The 23968-nt window shown below is 40.3% G+C and overlaps 1 protein-coding gene across 4 annotated transcripts in view; it reads left to right on the top strand.

The window, feature by feature from the left end:
- Positions 1-684: 684 nt before the first annotated feature.
- Positions 685-23968, top strand: part of kiz (kizuna centrosomal protein) — a 37906-nt gene continuing 14622 nt past the window's right edge. For all 4 annotated transcript variants that reach the window (XR_014603926.1, XM_084096336.1, XM_084096337.1 and 1 more), the window contains exons 1-9: positions 685-825; positions 1465-1527; positions 3267-3429; positions 4818-4898; positions 8404-8962; positions 9120-9360; positions 16305-16421; positions 16810-16977; positions 17381-17531. Coding sequence is in view for 3 of the 4 variants with exons in the window: in XM_084096336.1 (XP_083952462.1) it covers positions 761-825; positions 1465-1527; positions 3267-3429; positions 4818-4898; positions 8404-8962; positions 9120-9360; positions 16305-16421; positions 16810-16977; positions 17381-17531 (1608 nt within the window). In the remaining variant the exon portion in view is untranslated. The remainder of the gene's footprint in view (positions 826-1464; positions 1528-3266; positions 3430-4817; positions 4899-8403; positions 8963-9119; positions 9361-16304; positions 16422-16809; positions 16978-17380; positions 17532-23968) is intronic.

Below are 23968 nucleotides of genomic sequence, written 5' to 3' on the forward strand. Positions count from 1 at the left end.
GTTCGCCGGTTCCGTCTCCCACGTTTTCCTGAGCCTTTCAACATTGCTATATGAACTGCTCTAAAGTTTTTTTTTTTTTTTTATGAATTCTGGGGTAGGCAAGGTCACAGAGGATCCATCTGTTGTATCCTTCATTGCACAGGAAACTTGTTTAAAGATTATGATAAAACTGATCATTTTAAAATATTTTCTTAAGTAATAACTCATTTTGAGATCATACTGCAATCCAGCTCAGTACAAGCAGGAAATGGAAGCTTCCAAATAAAATGTAGGTCTACTCTGTAGGAACAACTTGGTTTCTGAATTGTCTTTTATTTTGAAGCACCATTTTTAATATTAAAATATCGCTTAGGTCTACATATTTCGAAAAATGCTATTTTGACAGTTGGAATAATAACAATAACCATTGTCTTTGTCGTTTTTACCTTTTATTTCGTGTAAAAGTCTGTTTCAGAGACAAAACGTGTAGTTATATTTTATCTCGTGTTAAACGTTTATGCATCTGAAGGAAAACGTGGTATTTATACATTTTATATCGGGCTAACCTGGCTGTCTGAAGTAAAATTAGTCTTTTTCACCTTTTATCCCCGGTTTCAACTGTGTTTCTTACCGAGGTAAATGTGTTTCCCCGCCGCCTCAGCCTCAGATTCGCGCCCTTCAGTCAACTCGCTCGCGCGGTCTCCTGGGTAACGGTGCGTATGGTAACCATTGTAAACAACGCGCCCTACAGCACTGAGGTGAACAGTGAACAAAACCAGCCATGGCTGTCTGCAACACCGAGTATTTCGATCAGATCGGAAATATTCAAAAGATCATACACGAACGGTAAGGACGCTGTGTACTTTTTCCTTTTGCTTATTCACAATAAATGTATTGCCTCGATTAAATGTTTGGAAATTGAAGTGGGCCGTGAATGAAGCAGCGCGGTAGATTTCAGCTCTCGCGGACTGTAAGTTAGCGTTAGCAGCTAGCGCTAGCTGTCTGGCTCGGTGAGCAGGAGAGTGATACCAACGGGACAGCGGTGAACGACACTTTGTAGCTTTTGAAATAACATGATTTTTTAATAATCACTCGTGTATAGCAGTGAGCTCAAGTAGTATGTCGGATGTCTTATCTATCTTTTGGATATCGCCTTTTCATAATTACAGTGGATGACAGATTCAGTAAGTTAGCCTATATCACAATATTTGTTCTTTTTCTCTTTAGTTTTTGTGAGGGATGTAAAGTTATACTAAATGTAAAGACGTAACGTTAAAGAACTATTACTGTAACGTTACTATTATAAAGTTCGTCAATTTGGTAACGCTCCCTGGATTCATCTAACTTAACGTTACTCAAGCTATTTATTTCATCGATGTAACGTTAGTTCTTTCTTTCTTCTTCTTCTTCTTTTTGATCTAATTTAGTATTTGTGGAGCTGAATGGAAGAATTGTTTAACACTAAGTTACTTTTTTTTTGTTTAGGGAGAGAAGAAGACATGAACTGGAAGAAAAACTGTTTGCCTACTTAAGATCAGAGGAAAGACTGTAAGTATAACAGTAGACCCTTGTATTATGAAATTAATAGTAAATATCAAGACACCTATATATTTGAATGTTTTTAAATATTTATTTTCTGCTTACCAAGACTGCATTTATTTAATTAAAAAACAGTACTATTGTGAAATATTATATTAAACTGTTTTCTGTTTGAATATAAATGCAATTTATTCTAACATTACTCCAGTCTTCAGTGTCACATGATCCTTCAGTCTAATATGCTGATTTGCTGCTCAAGAAATATGTATTATTATTATGATCAATGTTGAAAACAAGTGTGTAAAATTACAACAACAGCATTTATCTGAAATAAAAAGCTTTTGTAACATACACTACCATTTAAAAGATTGGGGACAGTAAGAATTATTATTATTATTATTTTTATTTATTTTTTTGGAAAGAAGTGAAATAAATAAATATTTTTATTCAGCAAGGATGCATTAAATTGATCAAAAATGACAGTAAAGACATTTATAACGTTACAAAAGATTCTATTTCAAATAAATGCTGTTCTTTTGAACTTTCTATTCATCAAAGAATCCTGAAAAAAATGTACATAACTTTTTTCAGCATTGATAATAATCAGAAATATTTCTTGAGCAGCAAAATCATCATATTAGAATAATTTCTGGAGGACCATGTGACACTGAAGTAATGATGCTGAAAATTCAGCTTTGATCACAGGAATACATTACATTTTAAAATATATTCAGTTAAAAAAAAAAGTGAAATAAATAATATTTCACAATATTACTGTTTGTTTTGTATTTTTAATTAAATAAATGCAGCCTTGGTGAGCGTAAGAGACTTCTTTTAACATTAAAAATCATACCAATACCAAACTTTTGAACGGCAGTATATATGTATATATATATGTGTGTGTGTGTGTGTGTGTGTGTATATGCATGGATTCCCCTCAAGTAGAAAACGTATTGATATTTTTTGGCCCAAACAGTACTGTTTCCCGTGTATGTATTTATCAACCAACATTGACTTTCAGATGACATTTTTAGGGATTCTTTTACAACCTGAAAGAGGTCAGAAAGAAATGTTTTACTACAGTATTGCATTTCATGTGCTTTCACTTATTACTTTTTTTTTTTAATCCTCTTGTTTATTTTTATTTTATTTTATTGAGTCTATATTCCTGTGACATACGTCTTTTGTTGCTTTTATTGTTTCACCCATATAACAGGCTTTCTCCGAAAAATGGTTATTTCAGGATAAATAAGTAGACCAATACACTCACTCATTGATGATTTGGGGTCATCTGTTTCTGTTTAAGTACTTGAGGCCAGTTTGTTTTTATGATGGCTCAATTAAATGCATTTATAAAAATAAAGAATTTTGATATGGGGCCATGATGGTCAAGGATGTGTGAGAGGTTAGTAGATCAGCATTTATCATTCATTTTAACATTTCATCCATCATTATCCATTTTCGCCCTTTGCTAGTCACAAAACTCCATCTTAGCTGTGGAGAATCCATTAGTACTACTGTAAAGTGGCTCTTGACAAATATGTAATTTTTTAGTTTGTCCAGTAATATGCACAGTGAGGAGCAATTAGTAATACTAATAAGCTAGCATTAACCTATTTATAGTAATGGTTGACCTATTTGTTACAGGTTTCTATATTTATTTTCATTAATGCAAAAAAGTCAGTGCAGCCTTTTTCCATACAGAGAGTAGCAAAGCTGTCCGTTTCACGTCTGTCTCCTGCTCACAGGACGAAGCTGAAGTGTGCCAAGATGCGCTGCTATTACAAGGAGCTGCACGAGAGAGAGCAGCAAGCAAAGACACGCAACCTTGAGCTTCTGGGGAACGTGGAAAACCTGGCATCGAAATTGAAAGAATTCTCCATTGATTGTAGCAGGCTGCTTCAAAAGAGGGTAACAACCTTGGACAGCCGAATCTGTCCCAATATTCATCATATGTGCTTCCTAAAATAGTACTGACTCTGTGTCAATTGTTATGCTTATTTCACAGTTTTTATCTTTGAATATTTACTTTTGTTATGGTTTAGACAGAATACATCGATTTATCATTCCAAGCTGTGTTTTGGTTGTTTTTTTAGTTTCTGTTATTCTCATGTCAAAGCACATGTTTGCGTTGTTCTGATCATAGAGGTGAAATGAAATGTGCAGTGACCCAAATGATAGCTGCTCGGTACCAAAAATTTAGTCTGAATGTTTGCATTTCCCAAAACTACGGCATTATTTTGCGGCACTGATCCCCCCCTCCCACCCCACCACCGACATATATTCTGAGCCTCAATTAGACCATTGCCATAATCCTGTAATTGTCTGTCTAATTGTCTTCCAGTGTTTAAACTTTCACACTTATTGTTGTTTGGGAACAATCATAAACACTCCAGCACTCATTTATCACTGCACGCAAATGAGAAAAAGAAAACAACAGCTCCGTCAGATTGTCACTTAAAACTGAACAGTGCTCCACAGCTTAATATCAAATTAGACAAATTGTTTAATTACACTACCACAAATTAATCGCCCTGTATTCAGATAGTGAAGTGCCACTGAATTTCCCTTTTTGTGAAAGAAATCCGTGTTCCTCCTTTTTGTGCGTGTTGTGTTTTGTTTTGTTGCTGCAGTGGTCGCCTAAAATTGCAATTGTAAGAGATACCTGCTAATCTAGCTGCCAGTCAAAGAATATCACTTTAATTTCTATTACACTAAACTGAACTTGATTGCTTAATTGCTCAAATTCATACCATCACCTCATATCGTAAAGCTCTCATTTCTCTTTTCTTCCCTGATGATTTTTCATTCCCACTCTGATTTTAACAATGCTCATATTTGTCTGCTTGTAACTGCACGGACCACTTTAGGTGTTATCGTGTGTAAATGGTAACGCTGGTCTCTTTTGGGAGTGCAGATATTGTCTTACGAGAATGAAGTGGGAGGTTGGAGGTAATCCCAGCGCCCTCATCTCTGCCACTGGTTAACTCGCCAAACTGATTAAGAGCCTTGGCAGGCACTATTAAGGGCACTCACAAAGGAATACACACGCTGATTGGTGCTACATTTAGGGGCAGAAACATAATCTTCCTCTTCCATTGCTTTGTTTGTAATGTTTAATGAAATAAGAGGTTATATTGGAATTTGTGTGTGATGTGTCTCGTAACTGTGGTCACTTTGACTGCCATGTTATTAAGTCAGTGCCGTGTTACAGCTAGTGTTTATAAGCAAATATTTTTTGTCGTTTAGATCGTTGAAACGATCTAGGTTAATAAGGATTTGACTTGAATTCATTTCAGTTGGAGTACAAGAATCATATTACCAGACTGAAGAAAGACAAGAAGAAAACTGGGAGCAGGGGGGAATCAGAAGCGGACGAGGTAAGAGAAAATTATCATGTCATCTATGGAAATTACAGTTCAGTGGGGAATTTACAAAGCTATCTCTGTGCCTTTGATAAAACTGCAGTGCTGTGATGGGATCCAATGGAAGTGTGTCTTTTTCTTTTTTTTTTTCAAAAGAAGAGAGTTGAGAGTTGTAGAGAAAAATACCACAACCATTATTCAGCTCAGCCTCCCTCTTCAGGAGACACTTTTGACAGTTTATATGGGGTATCAGTGTTCAAAGGCCACAATTAATTTATAATCAAAAGCAAATTGGAAAGTGCTTGAAGTAATTACTGTTTTTCTCAAATGACTGCTTTGGTTTAACAAAGGAGTATCACAGTCTTAAAACAAAAATGATATTACACATTTTTAAAAGGGCGTTTAAAATTAGAAGAAAAAAACACAAATGGAAAAGAGTATTTTTAAAGACTCTTACAGCTAATGCAATCCAACTGATCATGTGTCATATTTTTCTTTGTGACAGTCTGCAGTATTGCACATCACACGTACGACAGCTGAAACACTATGCGTCCAAACTCTTTCTGTCAGTCCCTTGAATAAAAGTCGGCTCGCTGTTATGCAGATTGCTCAGCGGTGGTTGTGAGGCTGTTCATTTTCCCTCTCGTATCTGTAGTGCCGCAGGTGTCTAATCCTGGCTGCTTTTGCCCGAACCGACAATGTAGTTCAAGCCCGTGGCTGTAGCTTTCCCTCTCTTCAAGCGACTCGAGCTCTCTCGGATGAAATGTGGAAGACAGCTCATAATGACTTAGAGCATTCTGTCTAGAGCAGTCACTTGTGACTATGCCGTACCTAACCCCCCCTCCCTCCCCAAATCCCACCCCCCCTTCCAGCCTGCCGATATTGTAATGAGCAGAGATGGGAGGAATCACTCCATTATGCATAGACGCCACCACTGGCTGCGTGCATGTCCCCGAGGCTGCAGCATTCATTAAGGGGAGCTTACCAGCCTGAAAGCTGGGAAGCCATGATAACGGGATATGATTTTCATATTTAATATATTCCTTGGAAGAGCAGGCGCGTGCCGCAGATTGATAGAAGAATCAATTGCTACTTTAGCGAAACACTTTCTACTTTGCCCTGCAGCTAGCGATGGAATCACTCAGCCAAGAAATTAACTTTTCCTCTCACTCCATTTCTTTTTTCCTTTTTTTTACTTCCACACTGGATCTGCCAGACAGACCGCGTGGTTTACAGTGGATGTTATTAAGCAGCTAACGGGTTGGTATTTAAGACCCTTATCAGAAAAGAAACAGAAGCCATGTTTTTTTTTTTTTTTATTATTATTGTTATGTGTGCTGATTTTTTTTTTTTTTTTTTTTTTCTGTACCCATCCACCACTCTTCCTCCATAGTGCAGTATTTCTGTCATGAAACAGAGTTTAGGAGCATAGGATTGTTAATAAGATTTAAAGTTAAGACACTGATCTCAGTGCACTCAGCTGAACAGACAGTTAGAAGAAAATCTAACCTTGACCAAAAGAAATCTTAGTCGGTCTGTATAAAGCTACAAAAATGATACTTTGAAATGTTTTAGATTAAAGTTTATTTGAAAAGAAGCCACCGTAACCTGATTTGTCAGGGTTGAGTTTTGGGGCCAAGGACTAGTGGAAGTAAAGCAATGAGAGAATGATATAGCAGACATTTAGCTCCCACTTACTGGCAATGAGGTATCCTTGACCGGCCAATTAATTTTAGCACTTTGTAAATGCCTTGACTCAATGTACTTGACATGCCTTTTTGTTTTTCTGCAGTTTTACTTCCTTTCATTTTCATGAATTTAGAAAAGTAGTATATCACATTTTTACAGATGTATTTGAGAAATATTAAACTTTTTACATTGGTTAAATATTCCCAAACTCTTCCCATGAGTATTCAAACGGACATGCGTCAAAGGGTTTGTTAGTTTACCCAAAAATGAAAATTCTCTCACTTTTGTGTTTTTCCAAACCTGTATGACTTTCTTATTTCTGTCGTACACAAAAGGAGATGCCAGGGTATTCACAATATACAATAGAAGTGCATTGGGACTGACTCTAAGGATCTCAAAAATGACAACAACAAAAAAGTTCTTCACATGACTAGTGTGCAATATTCCAAGTACCCGTATTTTCCGGACTATAAGTCGCTCCGGAGTATAAGTCGCATCAGTCAAAAAATGCATCATGAAGAGGAAAAAAACATATATAAGTCGCACTGGACTATAAGTCGCATTTATTTAGAAATTTATTTCACAAAATCCAAGACCAAGAACAGACATTTAATCTGGAAAGGCAAGTTATTCAACTACACAGTAGCACAACAGGCTGAGTAGGTGTCCGGTGTGTTAACACAACACACTAACAGTTATTCAGCTACACAATAGCATAAAGAACATATACCTGGGAGGCTGAATAGGCTAAATTAACATAAGCCAGTGAGTCCAACAAGCAAGTTACCAGTAAACAAGTTCACCAAGCACCCGCGATCTCATTCCACATCACTGAATCCATTGAATTTTCTTCATCCTTGGTGTCGCTTCTGAACAACTCCGCCATAGAGCGCCCTCTCGTGGCTGTAGACGGTAATGTTTTCATCTCAGTCTGAATTAATTTTGATATATAAGTCGCACCTGACTATAAGTCGCAGGACCAGCCAAACTATGAAAAAAAGTGCGACTTATAGTCCGGAAAATACGGTATATCTTAACTGGTTGCAACATACCAGTTTGAATGTGCAGAATGAAGGTCTGTTTATAACACAAACCTATCATAGGGTTTTAGAAGACCCAAAATAGTACACAAATCTTTTGTAATTTTGAGATGTTTGATAAGTAAGGGATAATGTAGAGCGAGGCGGTTGTAATAGCGAATACAACCCCGACAGGCTGATCAGGACCCCGACGCGAAGCGGAGCATTGAATGAGATCCCATAATAATTTGATGTAGCTTTACAGTTCTAACGATAAATGAGATATTTTATTATATGATATGATTAATATCATATTTTTAAATATTATGGTTTCATTATATCGTGTCTTGATTATCTCTAAGGTGGACTCCCAACTTAATATATGATATTTACCATCTGAATCTAACCATGTCACGCAATCGTGTCAAGGATCAGCCAAAATTCCACATGCATCTTTAAATTCGTTTTTTTTTTAGAAAAAGGTGAATTTTTGTGCCATCTAGTGGTTTAAAGGATAATAAAGGAAAATGTGCCTTTTACCCCGGTGCGCCTTTATGTTTCTCATACGAAACAGAAATGGCAGCACTTATCAGTTATTGCCACCAGTGCGACTGTCTGCAACACGCATGCCAGCATTATTTGCATAGTGCATAAACATTATATTGAACACTTATCGAACTTTTGTTATAATTTTATAGAGGAAAATTATGTCAGGATAATTATCATTATCGTTCTTGCGCCTAGCCCTAATTGCCATCAACTCCTGTCTGCCACCACTTATATCTACCATATCTATTGTTTCACTTGAACAGCACCTGAGCAAGTTACAGCTCCCCAGCACACGCGGATCATCACAGAGTGCTGTCATCTTCACGGGTCACCAGACCTCCAGCCGCTCATCAAGACATGATCAACGTTCACCATCTCAGACAGAGCTGATGCCTAATCATCGTTCACTCTCTCCTCTACAAAGTGGCCTTTGTATGCACTCCCATGTTTCAAAAGCCAGTGGCACTGCCATTTTATCTGATAACATTCTAAACTCAGGTGATTTCCTTGAGGACAAATGTTTGAGTGACGTGCATGAAAAGCAGATGGAGTCTGATTGGGACTTCTCTCAGAGGGCAGGAGAGCAGCAAGAACGAATCTCACCTCACGTGACCCTGAAGGAAGCTGAAGTGTCCTCTCTATCTGTGACCGTGAAGAAGCCTGCGGACATTGTGTCATTAAAGCGTTGTCCGACCCGCAGTCCTTCCCCTGATACCACCGATCTAAGAGATTCCTCACAGTACATGAACTCTGGAGATGAGGATGAGGACGTGTCTGCAGAGGATGAAGGTGACTCTGTGCCAAGACTTCAAGATCATCCAGGTTTGAAATTCCTGCTCAGTTACTTTTAATTCCACATTGTTAGTAAACAGATGTATTGGCATGACTTGCCAAGTTTCATCAATGTTTGTCACTTTTTAAATTGATTTGCCCAATTTAAGAATTAGACTTACTCATCGTGGTCTTATACACATTTCAGATCACACTAACAGCAGATGTCCCAGCATTCTCAATCCAGCTGGTGAAATTAAACCAGACCTCTCGATGCAGACGGACAGTGATGTTTCAGTTTCACCGAGTCAAAGTGGGCATGACACCTGGAGAGGAGATGATGTAATTCAAGAGGAGAGTGTAATACCTATTCAAACCAACAGTGGCACACATGAGCAGGTCAACACACGGCAGTATGGAAGGCCTGACCCTCTCGAATCCCCCAACAGGTACAGTTGCTTGGATTGCTCTACGGTTTTCTCACTTCTGAAAGCAGATAGAAACTATAGACCTAAAGACCGGCCCTACTGGTGTGTTTACTGCACAGTAACAGATTTCTCATTATCGATGCAATTACAGTATCGTGTTCACTTATCTAAGTATTATCATATAGATGCACCTGACTATTACTCTAGTTTAGAAGATATGATGAAGTCGCAATGAAACGGAAGCAAAATTGTAAAAAAAGATTAAAGTGCCGTTTAAGATATTGGTTTTATTGGTTTATATTAAATTATTATTGTTTGTCTTGCCCGATTGATGGTATTTACATAAACCTAAAGAATCTAGTTTTAAGTATATTTAGTTATTTTTTAGAGGTGTAACGGTTCACAAAATTCACAGTTCGGTTCACGGTGAATGTTGCTGATTTGTGGACGTAAAGCTTATAACTAGTTCAGGGAACTACACTGCGACCAAAATGGTCGCATATGCAACCTTTTGAAATGCCATTGCGAACCTAATTTTTAATGGGTCGCAAATGTATCACTGATTATTTTTGTACCTATGTTTTAGGCAATATGCTATGATTTACTATGAGCATTTATTAAAACAGAAATGTGTATTTTAAGAATACGTTTTATAACGTGCTCTGAGCATTCAACACATCAAGTTGGCCCCGCGACCGTTACTTAGATTAAAACGTACCATTGTATCAGTGCTCTCTCAAAACACGGACGCGCGCACACAGAGAGAGAAGATAATTGTAAAATGAAAATTGACGGGCTATAGTTTAAATTTTGTTCTTGCTTGTTTTGTTTTTCTGTCAAAATGTCAGAAAGCATTTTGTATTATCCATCCGTGTTTTTAAAATTAGTTAAATGACGGACGTTTTACTGTTAACACAGCCCTCGTTATATGTCGGATTCGTCTAACTTATACTTGATATTATTTTTAGAATAAGTGATTCGTTATGCTATTATTGGACTCCTGTCTATTCATTGTCAACTGTTTTCTATAAATATGTTTGTATTGGCTAACATTTATTCAGCTAATGCGTGTCCTGTTTAAAATGTGCAATGTTCAAACGCAAAGACAGCACGTCACAAATAGAAGCCCTTTTCCCTGTGGGATTTAGTATCATATTTGGATATTGGAATAATAAATTAAGTAGCCTATCTTAATTGTACACAATGTTCCTGTTTTTTTTGTGGGTTTTTTACTGTTTTCTAGGGGTTTCTTAATTTTAGACAAGTTGACCAGCACACAGTATATGCAATGCAATGCAATATAATGCATGTGTGTCCTATGTGTGACATATTTTGCACACAGGTAAAGGTGCCCAATATCAGTCATTTCTAAAGTAAAAAAAATAAAAATGTGTTTTGGAAAATATCTCTTTATTTGATTATCAGTAAATTTGTTTTCTATACAGAGATATCGATATCGGCCATAACAGCAATATTAATATCGGTTATTATCGGTATCAGCCACAATTTTCACATCGGTGCATCACCACTTAAGAGTTCAGGAGTCTGCCCATCTGTGCCAACCATAGCATGTTGAAATCCATTTTGCACTTTATTGTGTACTGTATTTTCTATTGCAGTAAATCTATCCCAACCAATGTTAAAGAAAACAAAAACAAGAAGGCATGAAGGCATTACTTAATAACAAGATATAAAGCAAAGAAAATCTTTTTTTGCAGCATGTTAGTAAGCATGTTGAAATCACTCAGCTAATGCAGTCAGTAGTAGAGTTTCTACTCAAACCACAACAACAGGGAGGTTTTTTTCTCTGTGTGTGGTTTTCTGGGATGGGGGATGCGTGTACATGTGCACATCATGGGTGTACAGATATAATGAACTGGGGTTCTGCAGCCAACAACCTCACTCAACGGGGCTCAATTGTGGCTTTAGGACACCTTGTATGGACGGCTCAGACCCTGAATCCAACATTATTGCCCTAATCCCAGATAATACTGTAAGGGAGCAATTTTCTTCTCGGGAGATTTGACCCCAAGTCCCAGGAGACTCAACTATTTCTTGACTTCATAGAATGTTCTGAAGAATGAAAGTGTGGGCATCATGATGGCTTCGCTCAGACAGATAGTTAGTAGGTCTGCATGATGTGTATGGACTTATTCTATTTATAGTATATATACAATACTAGTTATAATATATACACAACATAAATATGTACACATCTCAAATGGACATAGAACTTTTGAAAGTAAACTGTTATGTAATCTTATGATAAATCTAAAAATACAGGTGTCATATTAAATCTATAATTGAATGCCCATATAAAAGCTGGGTCATTTGCATTTGCATTATAAAATGTACTTGATAAATTTAGGCTACATGCATGTCTGAATACTAGAGATCGATTTTTTTTATGATTGATACCAATACAGATTATGTTTACACGCCTGTTTGATAATATGCCGAACAGATTTTTAATCCTTGTTGTTTCTAATTTCTCCCTCTTGACACAATATTGAATACATTTTTTGGGGGACTTATAGGGGACTATATCTAACTGTATAGCTTTTTGTGTACCTCAAAATGAATAAGTAACTAAGAGTGTGTTCACACTTGGCATGTTTGGTTTGATGAAAACAAACTCTGGTGCGATTGCTCTGTTAGTTCTGTTCATTTGAATACAGTAAATGTGAATGCTGCCATCTGAACCCTGGTGCCCACCAATCAAGCGGACCGAAACCGCTGAAAAGATAGGTCTCGCTCCGCTTCCAAATGAACTCTGGTGTTATCTGGTAAGGCAACACAGATCAAAGACAGCTAAACGAACCAAAAACGGTACATGATGTCACAAAATGTGACCCTAACAAGGTCAGAATGCTCAAGCATACCCGTTTTTTCTCATCATTGTCACGATGTTGTCCATCACAGTTCGGTACAGGCATCAGAACTGCATCTCCTAGCAGCAGATCTTCGTGTTTGTGTGTGACGGAGGGATTCCTGCCGCTGTTTTGACTCCTTTACACATTTTATAAGCTCTTCACAAGTTCTCAGCTGGTCAAAACTGCATCATATGTGGCTACGCAAATACAACGAGTGCATTTAGCCCCGAACACAGCATTGTTTTGGATGTTCGGTAACTTCAGTTGCAAAATATACGTAAAAAGCTGACTAATCAGGTTGTGAACGTATCCCTATGACTTTAGGTTTGGTATCTTTAGGTTCGGTGTTAAACATGCCAATGTGAACTCCAAGCAGACCAGGACTAAATGTTTGTTTTGTTTTTTTTCTTGGTCCAGACCAAACGAACCAAGCGAATCGAACTACATGTGTGAACACACCCTAACTACTGTTTCCAGTAAATGGCAATGCTTATCGGTACCCTCGATATTTAAGAACCGATTAAGTAGAAAAGTGTGAGTACTGGTTAAAACATATTGGTCAAATGGATTAGCTGTCTATTTCTACTTTTTTTTTCTCCAGTGCCACTTAATGTAGAGTATAAGCAGAGTATAAATAAGATTTGTAAGATTTGCCAATGCGTTGTCCCTTCAACCCTATCGTAAAACATGCTCCTGTGGTTATAGACATCACATTAGAAAAAGAAACCATGGAATGACATGCAGCATTTAAAACAATGTGTCATGACGAACTTCATAACCCTCCAGGACAGTGTAATTTAAGGTTTATACTAATTACTCCAGCTATATCCTTTTTGCTCTTTATTACTTATTTTATTATTTCTGCATTGAATAAATAGATTAATGAAGCTTGCTTAATTAATATTGCCAAGTTTACACATGGAGTGGATTATCCACTTTAATGAGTTGGTTGAATACATATTTAGCACAAAGGTATGCATGCAAATTCTGCGTTTTTGGCAGAATACTTTGTTTGCTTCATGCATAAAGGCCCTGTGATCAAATGAGATGACTATCAAAACAAACAACCCCTTCACTTTAGATGCTAATGCGCATGCAAAGCCCCAGTGGTTCCCTATGGAGGTGATTGTAAAGTGTTTCCTAGTAATTTAAGACCTTTCAATAGATTAAAATGACATTTTATTGACACAACCCACCACTTGGGCTACTACGTTTCCTGCCGTCTGTTAAATGAATATGGTTTGTAGTGACCTCTCTGGCATATTATTCGTCTTTGTGAATGTTTGCTGTTAAACATGAATGTGAGAGTTTTTTTGGCCTTGTGAAGAGGCCTGGCTAAGAACAAAGCTCTTGTAACGTAATTGTGCGTGCAAGCAAGAGAAGGAGAAACCATTAGTATCAATCGTAGCATTTAGCAAATACTGTGTCACACATTTTGTGATGCGAAAGTGGAGTCAAGGCTATCGTGCGCTCAGGTCTAGAGAGGAGAGTGTATCATTGTATTCTTTCGAGCGTTCCCTTCATGAGGCTGTCCTCTCAGCCTCTCATATGATGGTACGAGTTTGTGTTTTCAAAGATCTTGATGTGCTTCAGTTGATCTTTCGACTAACCCATTGTACTTCTACCTTTGTAAAAGGAGAGACCAGCACTAAAACACCCTGTAATGGATCCGTTGTCAAGCCCTTTCAATGATGCCACGATCCTGCTGTATCTTCACCGATTGATTTGTTAATATATTTGTGTCTCAGTTTGTCATTTTCATGTTTTATCTACTTTTCAGAAAGAGTCACATCAGTTCCCTTGTTACATTCTGTCTCTAGGGTGGACTAGAATATATGCTAGTGGAACCATTATTGCTGTTATGGAGAAAACAAATAGCTGAAATATAGAGGACATGCTCCTCATAAATGGTCTCAAGAGCAAACACCTATAGATGTTGCCAACAATATTCTGTAATCAGCTGCTGTTTGGGTGTGTTAGGTGTTTTGAAGAGCCCTGGCGAATACACTGTGGGAAGATGATGACGGAGCAGAGGGATGTATGTGGGGGGGGGACCTTGCCCAGATGGATTGTGCTCCACAGAATGTCATGGATATAATTCACACAGGCAGCTTAATCAGGGTGTTTCCAGGAAACAACCTGCCAAAGAGAGGCAGCGATTGTTTGGTGGCCCCTGACCCCAGGGCCCATTATAGATTGTCATAAATTCTTTTTGGCCATTTTATATGGTGGGGGTTTTAGGATTTGGGTTTAGGTTTAGGTTTTGCAGAAGCTATTCTATAAGGGCCACCCAGTGCTTAATACGTCAGTGTGAAAGATATGGATTCGCTAGAACAAAATGAGCCACAAACAATATTTCACATTTCTGCAGCCATCCAATGCCAAACCTAAGAACAATATGTTTTTTGTTTTGTTTTGTTTTTTTTAATTATTATTCTTTGAAAGTGTAAATATAAATGTATTTATATATATAAAAAAATGTTGTACTTGATACAATATGTGTTTAATATACTTAAATTCAATACAAAATCAGAATTGACTCTATTTTCATTTTCAGTACACATCCCTGGACAATTACTGGGGATCAGTGCAATGGGAAGAAAATGTCTTTTTCTAACCTTGTAATGTAATTAAATGCTCCACTTCTAAAATGGTTTTCTGTGGGCTATTGGATAATGATAAAAGTAGGCATTGCCTTATGCTACTATTATAGATAATGCAGCCTTTATAAAATCACATTAATGCTAATTGATGTGAAAGCAATAACAGCAAATAATGGTAGATATGAAAAAGGAAAGGATAAGTCTAGGTGCTGTCGAGGGTGAACTCAACCCTCAGCCTCCTCATCTCGGTACTAAATTTCCCTTAAAAGTGGGTTTTGGAGGTTTTCTGGAGGAAAGTAGTCCTCCATGATCCACTGCAAACTCGCTTTCAGGTCTGAAAGGTCATTCCTTGGAATGGAATGGAATGTTCACTGTGATAATGTCAATTCCCAGTGGATAATGCCACCCTATTTTTCAAATTTCACATCCTTATTTTACTCAGAAATGTGTTACATTACACAAGTAAAACTGGCTGAAAATGTAGTCTCAGTAACATTAATGCAAGAGGAAAAACACCATGGGCCCTATTTTAACGATCTGAAACGCAAGTATCAAGCGCAAAACGCAAGTAACTTTGTGGGCGGGTCTTGGGCGCTGTTGCTATTATACCGGCGGGATAAATGACTCTTGCGCCCGATGCAAATCTAAAATGGGTTGGTCTGAAGTAGCTTCATTATTCATAGGTGTGGTTTGGGCGTAACGTGAAATAAACCAATCAGAGCGACATCTCACATTCCCTTTAAGAGCAGGCGCGCTAGCGGATTCCTATTATAACGGCGGATTTGCCAGACGCGCGCCAGGAGCGGTTCACAGCCGAGGAGACTGACGTTCTCATCAGGGCCGTAAAACACAGAGAAGTGACGTTGAGGATGGAGAAACACACCCAAATTAACTTCGGTTAAACAGGCATATAATAATTTGGGTAAATGTGTAAGCTAGATGTATGCTTTTATAATAAACTATCTATCTATCTATCTATCTATCTATCTATCTATCTATCTATCTATTTTAATAATGTATGATTTGCAAAAATGAAAACTGCTGCTTCTGTTTAGATGAGAGAATCAAAGTGTATGCGCGTTGTGCACACGCTACATTGATTATGGCCAAGCATGCGCCCTTAAAATAGCATATGAATAACATGCGCAACGCGCCACTGACTTTAAACTAGTTTTTTTCGGTCAGTGGCGGAATTGTTTTCTAAACCTGCAAAATAGCATGAGGGAACGTTTGCGCCGCCGGAACACGCCGCCTCTTTGCGCTGAACCGCCCCGGGGAGCGCAAGTTCATTCCCTAGTTAACCGACGTGCGTCTGAGGAGGGAAAAGTCCGCTGTGCGCGGGTGCAAAATAGGAATGATACATGCGTCTATGTACAAAGTCAATTGCGCTGGGTGCAAGATAGGGCCCCATAAGTTAATAAGGCTGTATACAATAACAGTATAAACCACGAATTGACCTTCTTGTTCTTGTTATTGAACATTTCTCCAGGCTCTCCATGGAAGGATTTTGTCTTCTTCTGGACAGCATTGAGCGCCGCCTCGGAGAGAAAGACGTGAACCTCTACAAAAGCACAGTCAATGAGCAGAAACTCAGTGATATCATCAGGTCAGAGAAGGAAGATGTTTTGTCCCCTGCTTGAGTCTGCTACCTCTCATGGTGGTGTAGTGTTCACAGATTCAGTGGAAATTGCATTATCCTGCTTTTAAGGGCTCTCACTATAAATTAAGTGCCATTACTTTGGCAACAACAACACTCCAGCAATAAATCTTGGTTTCTAAGGGGCTTTGGATCACAGTGACAATTTTGCAATGGTGTTTTATTGCTCTCCGTGTTTATTTGTGTAGATTGAAGGCATGGAGAATATTTGTAATAATCTAAAAGTACTCTTAATAATACTGCATTATTAGTGAGGTTTTCAAAGCTGAAGCTGAAATGTGTGTGCCTGCACTCCACATATTGTCATTTTTAGCCTGTTTCTTCATGCCTTCCCCAGTATATGTGGTCAGTGTGGGCGTCTGGATGGTGTGGATCTGCATGCGTGTGGTGCTGTGGTTCTGCAGCAGCTGCCCCTGCTGTCCTGCAATCTGTCTCATGGATGCCTGTTACCCAGTGATCTAGTCAACACACACTGGTCATCAGCTACAAAGCCAGAACAGATCAGGTATAGTGCTTTGCTGTTCTCTGGAGTCATAGCATCTATTCAGGTTGTTTCACTGTTATGTATATACAGTATAATGTATAGCAAGAGATTGTTTGAATAATATCATCGGCTAATATTGGCAGCTTTAATTAAATAAAAAAATGCATTAAAAAGTATGATTGCAGTCCAAGAGTCTTATTTTCCCTTTTTATTTATTTTGAGAATGATTTTAATTGAGTTTTAATGTATTGCTGTTTGCTGTATTTCAATGTGGTTATTTGCATGCAGATTTGTTCAGTGGCTTTTTAAATAACAGGTGATACTTATAGATATGTTTTTCTTATTTTCATACTGTCATAATTAGATAAGATCATGGAAATTATGTGCCTGTGTTAAATTAGTTTGTCCTGGTTTGGGCTTGTAGGTTGTGTCTGTCAGCTGAAAGCGTTCTGCTGTGGGATTGCTGCTTCAGGCACTTCCTTCAGCTTCGACAACAGAAAATCCTCAGTACTGACCACATCATCCAGCTCTTCACTCCACTCCTGGTGACAAGCAGTGCCACGTACACTGACAAGGTCTCTCTCTCACTTGCTTTCTGCTTAACCGCAATCTCCCAAACTCAGCACAGATGTTTTTAATACTACAGGAATTATTTTCACAGGCCTTTTATATAAAATGTTCTACAGCCATGAATCAGTTTGTGGTGATTAAAATGTGTCAAATTTGAGTTCCCCTTCGTCAGCTCACTATGACGTGAGTCAGAAGTGATTCTGACAAATGAGGATCGCTTGCGAGAGCCTATCTACTTCGAGTGAAACTAAACGAGCCAATACACATTGGCATGCGATAATTGCACGTGCATCGCGTGCGAGCAAATAACGAGCAGCAGGTGCATTCGCATCCTTGTCTTTCGCTTTGGAGCCAGACGGTGTATGCTGTTCTTATCTCCTGCAAGATCTACTGAGTGTCTTCGAGTCTCTGCCAAGAAGAAACTTTGGTTTGTGGTGTTGGTGTGACAGCGCTGACAGCGAGGGTCGTGATCTCTCTGCGTCTTTTCTCTCAGCATAAACAGCTGTTTTAACAGCTTTGTCGGTTCGGTGGGCGTGACGATTGAGAGTGAGTGCTCACACTGGGTTGCATTCCTGGTGTGTAGCCGCGGCTATCTCCCTGTGCGGTTCAGCATCTCAGAGCACTTCTAAAAGAGCTAACACGAACTGTCTGCGTTTTTTTTTCAAGATGTCATTCAGATCATGTGTTTCTGGTTGCGGCCAATGTTTGACTCCGGCTGACGGGCATGATAGCTGTATCACGTGCTTGGGCTATAGGCACGCTGAAATGGCACTCATTGATGACTCATGTTCTCATTGCAGGAACATGACCATCGCGGTGTTACGGTCGAGACTCCGTTACCTCGAAAGAGGTGGAGCCTCTTCGCTTATTCCCCCGATCTAGCGCTTCTTCTGCCCAGCAGAATTAAGCCTATTTCGGTTAATAGCCTTGGTGACCTAAGGATCACAGTGAGAGGTAACCCGCCGAGCCAGTCTCCTCGGGCCCCTCACTCCTCTGTAACGCCACCCATGGAGCCCCCAAGAGAGCACGCTGGGCCGTCCATGGCGGTCCCAGTCGTTCCTTTTTGAGCTCCACCGGATGATCAAATGTCGGTCGCTGCATTAGAGGGTGAGCTAATGTCCTCTGGGGATGAAGACTCGGCTGCGCTGCCTCCTTCGGGTGTGCCATCGTTGTCCGAGTCAGACCCAGAGCTCGCGGCTATGCTTTCCCGTGCCGCCACAGGTGTCGGGCTCGAGTGGAACCCTCCACCGTGTCCCGAACCTTCGCGGCTGGACGACTGGTATCTCGGTGCGGCCCGTGCTGGTTCTCAGTGTCCGGCACAATGGACGGCACCTTTTTCTGCCCGAAACCGTTCTGGTGCCTTTTCCTCCCTCACTACCCTCAACGGCGGAGCGGCGAAGGGTTACGTGGGGATCCCCCCGGTGGAGGGGTCTGTGCTGTGTCCCAAGGCCGCTACCTCCTGGCAGAGAAATCCACGCCTCCCCTCCCGGGCGTGTAAGTTCTCATCACGGACAAGGCTTACTCAGCCTGTGGAGAAGCTGCCTCCGCCCTGCATGCCATGGCACTCCTGCAGGTCTACCAGGCCAAAGTGCTCAAGGAATTGCATGAGGGTAGTTCTGACCCAGGTGTTATGCAGGAACTGCGTACAGGGACGGACCTCGCCCTCCAGGCAACGAAAGAGCAGACATGCATGAGCCCAAAAAAGTGCAGTTCCTCAACGCCCCTGCCTGCAAGGCCGGCGACGCTGTGGAAAACTTTGCCCAGCAGTTTTCTGCAGCACAGAAGCAGACAGAGGCGATTAAGCACATCCTGCCCCGACGACCAGCTGCTGCCTCCACCCAGTTTACTCGTTGGTGAGGGTGCCCCCCTGCGGCCGCCTCCACCCCTGCTCAGCCTAAGCACCAGCAGCCTCCACCCAGTCAGCAGGTGGCCAGTCGCAAGAGGAGCGCCCAGCCCGTCCAGGCCCCCGCTAAATCCGGTGGCAAGCGTAAGGGTAAGCGGCCCTGAGACGGGCGAACCAGCAATGGAGGAAGTTGCTCTTCTTCGGAGGGCTGGGTGGAGAATATTTTGTTTCGTTTTGTTTCTGTTCTGCCGCTGGCTCCTCGGTACCAACGTTTTCAATAAAAGAGCAATTTCTTCCATCTCTGGGTCACAAGAGGGCACGGATGCCACTCCTTTCCCCCTCTTCCATCGCCAGTGGGCAGCAGTGTGCGGCTCGGGGACGCCACCAAGCCTTTTTCAGGCTTGACGGGGCCTCAACTGCATTGGCACATCAATTGCCTCGAGTTGCTCACAGTATGCCTTGTGCTGGGCCGCCTCAATGGGCCGCTACATGGCAAGCACGTACCGGTCCATACGGACAGCACTGTGACCGTTGCGTGCATCAACCGTCAAGGTGGTCTAGGCTCCCGCCGCATGTCACAACTCGAGCACCATCTCCTCTTATGGAGTCAGAAGCATCTGAGGTCACTTCGTGCCATTCACATCCCTGGCATGCTCAATCGTGCAGCCGACGAGCTTTCCCGACAGCCTACACTTCCGGGAGAGTGGCGTCTCCATCCCCAGGTGGTCCAGCTGATATGGGACTTCTTCTTCTATGGGACTTGACCTGCAAGCATTTTTGGTCAACGAATTGTGCCTAGAATTTGGGCTGGCCAACTCTGAGTTATCCTGAGACCCCGGCTTGGATATGTGCCCAAGGTTCCTACCACTCCCTTCAGGGATCAGGTAGTGAACCTGCAAGCTCTGCCTTCGGAGGAGGCAGACCCAGCTCTAGCTTTTCTCTGTCCCGTCCGCTCTTTGCGGTTATACGTGGACGGAACGCAAAGCTTCAGGACCTCATATCAGCTCTTCGTCTGTTACAGAGGCCAGCAGAAGGGAAAGGCTGTCTCCAAGCAGAGGATGGCCCACTGGATAGTGGATGCCATCGCCTTGGCTTACGAAGCCCAAGGCGTGCCTTGCCCATTCGGGTTGCAAGCACACTCAACTAGAAGTGTCGCTTCCTCCTGGGCGCTGGCTCAAGGCGCCTCGGTGACAGATATATGTAGAGCTGCGGGCTGGGTGACACCTAACACGTTCGCTAGATTCTATAGCCTCCGTGTAGAGCCGGTATCTTCCCGTATACTCGCCCCCAGTGGCCAGTAGTGCGAGGGACCCGTTCTTAGTGTCAGCTTGCATTTAAAGGGAAGTTAATGTTACCCCTTTTCCACCAACAAGAACCGGGTGCTGGTTCAGAGCCAGAGCCAGAGCTGGTTCAGAGTTGGTTCGACTGACGAGCTTACTAAGAACCGGTTTGCCTTTCCACCGGCTATAGAGCCACAACAGAGCCAGATCTTACGTCACTGTATACGTCTCATGTTGCCCAGCAACCGCTAGTGCGGTAGCGCCGAACACAAACACGCCAGGCTTGTTCGAGATGCATCGGCTTCTCGCAGATCGATCGCCGCATGACATCAAAGCACTGGGATAGCGATCTAAAAGCACAACACTCCCGCAGCTGATCGGTCCTCGCCGCTCCGATGCATCTCGAACAAGCCATCAACAATAACGGACGTTGCAATACTATGGATGCTCATGGGTTTACAAAAATACATCGGAATCCAACGCGTTCGTGCAGCTCGCCGTAACTTACATAGACGGATATTATAATCGAGCTGCTATTAGCTCGACTAGCTGCTATTTAAAAATGGCGGTCACAAGTTTCTATTCGTCTTGTTGGTCACGGTAACCCCGCCCCCAGCCCCTGACGCAAGCGGTTCTTTCTTGGCTCCGTTCTAGACCCTGCAATGATTTGGTGCTACTTAAGAACCAGTTTTACTGGTTCGGAGCTGGTGCTTTGGCGGTGGAAAAACAAAGAACCGATTTGAAACTAGGCTCTGGCTCCGAACCAGCACCAACTCTGCCTTGGTGGAAAAGGGGTATGTGTTGAGTTAAATTGAGTTAATGCACGTAAATCCCAAAACACACCCATTACTCATTAAGAGATTAGGGTCAACCCTTTTAGACCATGCGCCTGGCGCGCCAACCATTTTTCCCATCGTTAAACTAGCAATCGATTCGGACACGACCTAAGTGAACTTGCGCCTTTAGACCATGCGCTTAGATCGTTAAAATAGGGCCCAAACAGTTAGAAAATACACAAGTTTATTACAAAATTATTACAGTACAAAATTATTAATGTTAATCAAACAACAAAAAAAATGAAAATCTCTCATTGTTCTTGACTGAATCACTTTTGTAACTTTAATAAGAATAAATATATTGAATATAATGAATAAAGTATATTTAATTTAGTTTTATACATTTGATTACTTTATGTAGTATTTTGATCATATCGCCCACCATTAGGTTCAAGACTGTGTGCTTAATGGCTTTAGTGAGGGAAAGAACTACAATCTCATGAAGCATTGCATATGACATCGAATTTAAAATGGAGAAATATAAAACTACTCCTTTACAATTACAGTACCTTACAGTTCCTTGCATATAATACATTTAACTATTTTGAGAATGTAAAGAGATCGACTCAATTCTGTCATTGGCAGTGCTACATGGGAGTGGGTGGAGCTAAAGAGATATTTCTGATTTGTGTAATTTTCTGTACAGCATCATGGGTATTGTAGTTTTTGATCCTGCAGCCGAATTAATGAAACATTTATAAGATAAATTATGCAGTCACTCTAGCTAGAACTAGTGAGGCAGCACGCACAGATACAGGACGCATGCACTCTAGAAATAGCGCAAGAAAAATGTGCAAATGAATGAGAAAAACCACTGTATTTTTCAGACAGGCTCTTTTAAAATAACTATTTTAACTTGACTTGGTACATTAAAATCACTGCGCTGAGTGATTAACCCCCTTCAAGCCAGTTGCGACGAAAGTAGTCTGAGCGCTTATTATGATAACTACGGTAGTCTGCAGGCAGTGCAAAAAGACAGGCTTTGAGGTGTGAATCCGGCCCCAGGAATTCCACTGTTAAACGTGATTATTTTCAAAATAAGCTGAAATAATGCTGGCTGACGGCTTCAGCAGAAGCAAATACCATGGATTTACAGCTTCGTAGTAGCTCACAGTAGGGCTGTCTTTATAAGTTATCATTCAAAATCAATTTCCCCATGGAGAAAATGAATGGAGTTTTTACTTCCACAACCTGACTGTTGCACTCTATTGCCATTTCATTATATGATGTATGGAACTGCCATCATGAAGTGCCAACATACTGATACTGATAAGAGGGCTGTGATTACAAGGATTACACTAATGCTAATACAACCAGTGTTAGACATGAATGTTTTCACGCATCGCAACAAACCTTAAAAAACTTGATTGATTGATTGATTGAGATTTAAATATTATATATTTTGTATTATTATTTAATATTTCCTATTTATTACTATTATTATTTAATGATTCCTATCCATTTATAGTTGGATACCATTCTTCTAGAAAAAAAAAAAAACTTTAATCAATTAAACTGGAAATGTACTTAAGCAGTGCCAAAACTGCTCTTAAAGGTTCAGTGATTCATGTTATTTTCCATAAAACCACTTTTTAATGTTTGGTGGTGTACATGGAGACATTATTATCCTGGAATATGGAATAAATACGAGGAAAGGATGAAGAATATGATGCACCTTTATAAAGTGCTCTACTTTTTTGTTAAAATGTGGTCAAGGGGGGTGGTGATACTCTCATGTTGTTATTAGACTGTGTTATGTGGCATTTGGCCTGTAAGGTGTAAATCTTTTGCAAGGGTATGATAATATTTGATACCTGACCCCTATTCCTTGTCATTGTTTGTGATACAGTTTTATTGTTTGTTTGTTTACCCACGTAGTGACTTTTTGGCTTGGCTTTGATATGTTTTCATGCGTATTTCTGTTATTTGTTATTTTGTCTAACCTGTATCTTTTAGCTTCATGTAGAGAAACTGAATTTCTATCTTTGGAACTGACCTGAGGATGACCACTGACAATCTAATTGCAGTTTGAAGTGTTTGAGTTTTAATATTTAGCTGATCTACCTCAGTTTTGAGTTGAGAGTAGAGCTTTAAAGAAAGATAATTATTAAGTTTTTCTTTTTCCTGGCTTAAGTCAGTCACTGGATTCCATCATGCATTTCATTGCTTGCGGTATCATTCCTCTGATCTTGTATTATTTTTATGTAAAAAGAGCAGTGAGTGATCATCAAGCTCTGGTGGAATCTGCAGATTTTTTTTTTTTTGTACTGATTTTTGCTGGGAATTGTTTTGAATTCTGAAGATTTGTGAAATGTGGTCAATAGTACTGCCAAAATGTATAATAAACAAACACTGGGAGCTGAATCCTACATGTGAATTTTCTGCAAATTAAAATAAAATCACACATCGTCATGTTGAATTTGGACAGGGTAAACACAGTCATAAGAATCTGAATGGCATGGTCTTATGGTTATGGAAATCCT

Source organism: Abramis brama (assembly GCF_963993115.1).
Source record: "Abramis brama genome assembly, chromosome: 21".
Classification (NCBI taxonomy): domain Eukaryota; kingdom Metazoa; phylum Chordata; class Actinopteri; order Cypriniformes; family Leuciscidae; genus Abramis; species Abramis brama.